Below are 6,000 nucleotides of genomic sequence, written 5' to 3' on the forward strand. Positions count from 1 at the left end.
GATAAAGAGCCTATTACCATAAAACACACCCCTTTTCCTATTGCATGCAATATTTAGTGCATTTTGATAAATCCAGGCCTTAGATTGTAAGTCCTCTGGGGATAGGGAAATACCTACAGTACCTGAATGTAATCCACTCTGAAGTGCTGAAAAAAAAAGTGTGAAAAGTGGAATATATAAATCTAAAAATAACACAGGGATGACATCAATGATTAAGGGATAGTGGGTGCTGCCCCCACAATAGTCCCTACTATCATCTTTTGCTCACCTTTCCTCAAATTTATTCCTTTTTCTATATGTAAAACAATCCTTGCTTCCCTAATAATGTCTTCTGCCACATATTTGCTTCCCAGCACATCAGTTGAGCATTACAGCTAATATTATAAGATGACAAATTTAGCTGTTTTTTGGGGGGGGTTTTTTACACTGTTTGCTGCACGTTGGTCAGTATACGCAAAAATGATCATGTACGTCATTAAAAAATGTGAATGATAAAGGATGAAAATCCCATTGCTGGCAACAATGACTGTAAAGTACTGTCCTGTATTCTCGGGTTTGCCTTTTTTGTTTGTTTGGGGGTTTTTTAAATGTCATGAGAATGAGTCCAGCTGTAGCATGGAATGGTTATTGTCCACAAAACATGCAGTAACTCATTCAGAAAAAAGGCATAGCCCCCAAAAATCTGTATGGCATTGGTATTAAATGAGGTGACGTGATGAAACAAGAATCTCTCACACCCATTTACATAATTGGGGCGATGGACGCATTCACTGATATCATTTTTCCACTGCCTCTTTTGTTCTATAATAGCATGATGTTAGCTCTTCTTTGAAGAAGGAAAAAAAAAGGCCAATTTTGTTTTTTCACATTTTCTCTCCATCAGTGAATCACATGAAGGTCACCCCCATGGACATGGCTACAGCCTCCCTGCTGAATGTTTTCAATGGGAACGAGTGTGGGGCAGAAGGCTCATGGCTGGTGGGGGTGGAGCAGGACGTCACTCACACCAATGGCTGCGTGGCGCTGGGAATCCGCCTCCCCCACACGGAATACGAGCTCTTCAAGATGGAGCAGGACGCCCAGGGAAGATACCTGCTCTACAATGGCCAGAGGCCAAGCGATGGATCCAGCCCAGACAGGCCAGAGAAGAGGGCCACCTCTTACCAAATGCCTCTTGTTCAGTGTGCTTCGTCTGCCCTGAGAGCCGAGGGGCCGCCGGAGGAAAGCGAGCGAGGCCTGTATCGGAGCGCTGCGCCGCCCAGGCACGCCGGCCTTTCCCCCCTCAGCCTGCTCGCGGCCTTTATCTGTACTGTTTCACATTTGAAGACTTTCAGCTAAAAGGGGGAGGGCAAGGAAGGGAAATGACTTTAGGGGACTTTTTTTTTTTTTTTAAACGGGATACCGTGTGATGGAGCGCTTTCTCTGGAAGAAAGAACATTTATTTACTCGATGCACTTGGACGCCTGAGAACTGTTGCCCTTTTTGTAATTCTTCTTCCTCCCTCCTCCTGTCTTCCAGTCCCCCATCCCCCCTCCTTTTCCGATCCCTCTTTAAGTGAATGAGGCTTGTTTGATGTTTCTGCTTTGAACTTCCTCCAGTCTGATCCCAGCCTGACATGACTGCACAACAGTAATTGCACTTTAGGACTGCAGACAGTTTTGTATTGTTAAATCGTTGGCACAAACTTTAGCTTAAAGAAAGATCAAACTCAATTTTTTTTTTTGTCTGTGCCATTTTGCTGTTGTGATCTTCCCCTCCTCCTCCCAAGATGTTTCTTATCAGTGCTGGATGATCAGGAATTTTTTATACGGTATTGTTTAATACTGTGACTTTGCCATCTTTCTTACTTTAGAAGACTGTTGTGTATATACATATGAAAGACACAAGGATTTATCTAAAACAACCTTACAGGTTTTAAGCCAAAGAAAAAAATGCCATCAGTTTTTTGTTTTGTTTTTTTTTATACTGAATGAAAAGTATCTCTAAATTAAAAAGAAAAAACTAACTGTATAGTAATTTAAAATATTTTTACATTTTGTTTTCAAACTTGTAAAGATAAGATGGGATCGGAGCAGCACTCATGCTTTCTCATTAACATTACTTATATATCTGACATGTTTACAATGATCAATTCATAAAAATGTTCCCATTACAAGGAAGTTATGTACAACAGTTTGTGTGTAATATGCATATGTCTAGAAACTAAAGAGTGGCACAAGAGATAAAAGGGTTTTTCCAGTGCAAAAGCTTTCCTTCCCTAAATTACATTGTCTATAAAGTACCAACTCAACAAAGGATGCACAGTTCATACCCCTTTCTCCACAACAACAACAACACTGTTCAGAAATTGAAAACTTAAATGTTCCGGGGGCAAAATAGGTTTTACAAACAAAGAGATGCTTTAAACCATTTATAACACAACACTTTGAGAGCAATTTTCAAAAGGATTTATGTTCGTAAAAGTTATGTATTGTAGCAATTTTCAAAAGTCCATTTATGTGCTTAAAGTGCACTCCGTATGTAAAACCTATTCAATAGCAAATATCTTAGCAATTTTCAAAAGCTCATTTGTGCGCCTAAAATCCAATTTTAAGCGTACAAATCCTTTTAAAAATTACCCCAATGTATTTAAATTAATTGACCTTTATAGGACTGACAGCCTGCAGAATAGAACTGGGTCCAATTGTAGGAGAAAATGTAGGGGGGTTTGTGTTTTTTTTTTGGACAGTTTAAGGTTAAAAAATATTTTGCAATATGTACCAAGTTTTTATATGCAGATTATAATCCTTAATTTAAAATGCAGTAAAGATTAACAGCCCAAGTGTGCTAAAGTCTTTTTCCCATTGTGGGCCTGATTCACTAAGCCTTTCCCCTTATACCCAGACAAGGAGAAAAACCTTTGTTACCATAGAGAAAAGGGTTAGTTCATAGATCTATAGATTAAGAACTAGGGGGAAAAAAAGTCCTACTACTTGGTAAAAGTTTTAGAACTGGAAAAACTCTGAATCATCAGTGCAAAGCAGAATGCATTTACATTTTATTTATATGTGATACTTTGATTTATGGGGTGCTGATAGTAATTCATAATTACAGTTTTAGCGAGAATATATTGGCATGCATTTACTAATGCACATAACTTCAAACTTAGTTGAAAATCTGCTGGAATATAATAAAGTGGTGAGCTGGATGGAAACTCACAGCACTAATGAGAGCATCCTGCATATTTTCTATAGTGAAGATAAGTCTCATTAAAGGATCACTCCTCTGGAGCTTGTGTATTAGCTCGTTTATTTTTATTTTATCATGGTAAGCAGCTGTTATCTGCCTTGGTTTGGTCTGGAGATCATAGACTATACTATTTTATCACTCCATTTAGATACATATGGAGACATCAGTAGTCCTCACATGGTACATATACTCAAAACAGTAAGTAGGAATGAAGAACATTTTTTGTTTGCTCTCTCCCCCAAGCTGCTTATTAAAATATTTTAGTAATTTATTTTTTATTGAAATATTACTCATTTTTTTCCCTTTTCTTTTTCTGAGTCTCCAAATAAAATGTATTTTTTTAATTCAGTTATTATACATTTTCATCTACAAATTGTTTGACCTCTGCAATCTTCACTATAGCTGGCAACAAACTGGGCTTTAAAAGAAGCCACTGTTCCTCTTCCAAAATGGCCTTATCCAACCACCGCGATTGCAGAGGTCACTGTTTGGGACCATCGCATAATGTACCAAACTGCCCTGCCTGTGCCTGAATGCTCCTCTGCACCAGAAGATCTAGTGGCTACACAACAGGGAGAATAACTTTCCAACAACTGCATGTGGCAACATATATGCCTGTATGTGCCCGTGCATAGATTTACTATAGTATTTTATAACACGCACATATGATATGTGTATTTTATAAAATGTGCATATATCTCTACCCTGCAACATATGCGCATATGTAGGCTTATGTGCAAATGCAAGCAATGTATTGAAACCACTTATATCAAGGCATTCAACACATCTACTTTACCCACCCATTTAAAAAATATAATTGCATATGTCTTATAGGTGAAAGTAAGGTAGAACTTGCCCATGTAAGTTCTGATTTAAGCACATAAGTTGATGCATATTATAGCAAGCATGTGTCGAAATTACCAGTTATGCCAATTAGTCTACCTGTTCACCCAATCTTTCTGCAGCTCATCAAGACCCTGCTGGTTCTTCAGATTGGAGCTCCCCTCCCCCAATTCACCCAGACTTCCCACCCAGTCAGTACTATATAATAAACATATTTAATATTACGTACATCAGATAGTTAAAAGCTGTAAACACATGTGATTTCCTAGTGTGTAGCAGATGGACTCAGGACCAATGGGTATAGTGTACTCCTGATAGCAGTTGGGAGACGGAGTCAGATTTAAATCTGACGTTAGCCTACATATACCTGTGCAGGAAGCTTAGCTCTTCAGTATTTCTCAGTCTCCTTAGCAGTTGGGGACACTACACACGCTTGCACAGAAAATCTTACTTCTACAAGACGAGCCCTGCTCTCCTGCGGTGATACCTAAGGGTACCTCCCCCAGTCGAGAATTCCTGAGGTGATGTCCGTGATCCCTCAGAGATAAGCCTCGGTCCGGTAGCCGGTTCCCGCCGTGGACTTAACCCCCAGAGTGGCTGAGAGGCTGCGGGTGCAATACTGAGCACGGCGGTGAAGCTATTTTCCCTCTCCCCCCGCAGCCGGAGACCGCCCGGCATGAGACTGGGAAGCGCCGAGACACGGTAAGTTAGAAAACTTTTTAAAGTCTCTGGTCTCCGAGGCTCAGTTAGCCGCACAGATCGTCCTTCCGGCGTCTGTTATATCGGGTTGAGCAGCCCCGTCCGGGCTAAACCTTGATCCGGTGCGAGGGTCCTTCCACATGGAGACCCTCCGGGGGGGGTTGCCATCTTGCCTGCGTGGTCGCCGGTGCCATTTCCCCCATCATTACCAGTTCCGGCGCTACTCTTCGGACTGGCTACTGCCCTTCGGACGTTCACCAAAATCATGGTTGTAGTAGCGGCGACACTGAGGAAAGAAGGAATCCTCATCCATCTGTATCTGGATGATTGGCTGATCAGGGCAAAATCTCCAGAGGAAAGTCACCAGGCGACCACCAGAGTCAAGAATCTACTGCAGAATCTCGGGTGGGTCGTCAATACAACCAAGAGCTACCTGCAGCCCTCCCAAGCGCTAGAGTACCTGGGAGTCCGGTTCGACACCAGACAAGACAAGGTCGTTCTTCCCTCTACAAGGAGAAGGAAATTGATGGACCAGGTGCAAAAACTGTTGAACTGTGCTCGACCCAAGGTATGGGACTACCTCTAAGTCCTTGGCCTCATGACATTGACCCTAGATGTCATCCCATTGGCAAGGGCCCATATACGACCACTACAACGTTCCCTACTATCATGATGGAACCCGTTGTCCTAGAACTACTCCATCCACCTCGAGCTACCAGCAGAGGTGCAGACCCAGCTCCAATGGTGGCTACAAGAAAACAATCTGAGCAAGAGAGTAAGACTATCCCCACCAATCTGGATTTTGCTCTCCACTGATACGAGCCTATGAAGGTGGGGAGCCCACTGCCAGGAACTGACGGCCCAGGAGCAATGGGACAAAGAAGAGTCGGGATGGAATATAAACCGATTGGAAGCCCGAGAAGTCAGACTAGCCTGCCTATGATTCAGTCACAGACTCTGGGTTGAATCTGAAAGTCATGTCAGACAACGCCACAACAGTGGCCTACATCAACCGCCAAGAAGGAACCAGAAGCCAACAGGTGTCCCTGGAAATAGACCCCTTAATGGTGTGGGCAGAAGCAAATCTACAAGGGATCTCAGCTGCTCACATCGCGGGCAAAGACAACTTCACTGCGGATTACCTCAGCAGAGAGAGTCTAGACTCATGGGAATGAATGCTGTCTACCACAGCCTTCCAGCTGATAGTAAACCACTGGGGAACCCCAGCCA

At 42.4% G+C, this 6,000-nt stretch overlaps 1 protein-coding gene across 1 annotated transcript in view; it reads left to right on the plus strand.

Moving 5' to 3' along the window:
* The window catches only part of APCDD1 (APC down-regulated 1), a 95,293-nt gene extending 92,012 nt beyond the window's left edge, over positions 1-3,281 (plus strand). The window contains exon 5 of the mRNA XM_029590984.1: positions 884-3,281. Coding sequence (XP_029446844.1) covers positions 884-1,338 — 455 coding nt within the window. The 3' untranslated portion in view covers positions 1,339-3,281. The remainder of the gene's footprint in view (positions 1-883) is intronic.
* Positions 3,282-6,000: the final 2,719 nt, after the last annotated feature.

The sequence above is a fragment of the Rhinatrema bivittatum genome, chromosome 2 (genome assembly GCF_901001135.1).
Source record: "Rhinatrema bivittatum chromosome 2, aRhiBiv1.1, whole genome shotgun sequence".
Lineage (NCBI taxonomy): Eukaryota > Metazoa > Chordata > Amphibia > Gymnophiona > Rhinatrematidae > Rhinatrema > Rhinatrema bivittatum.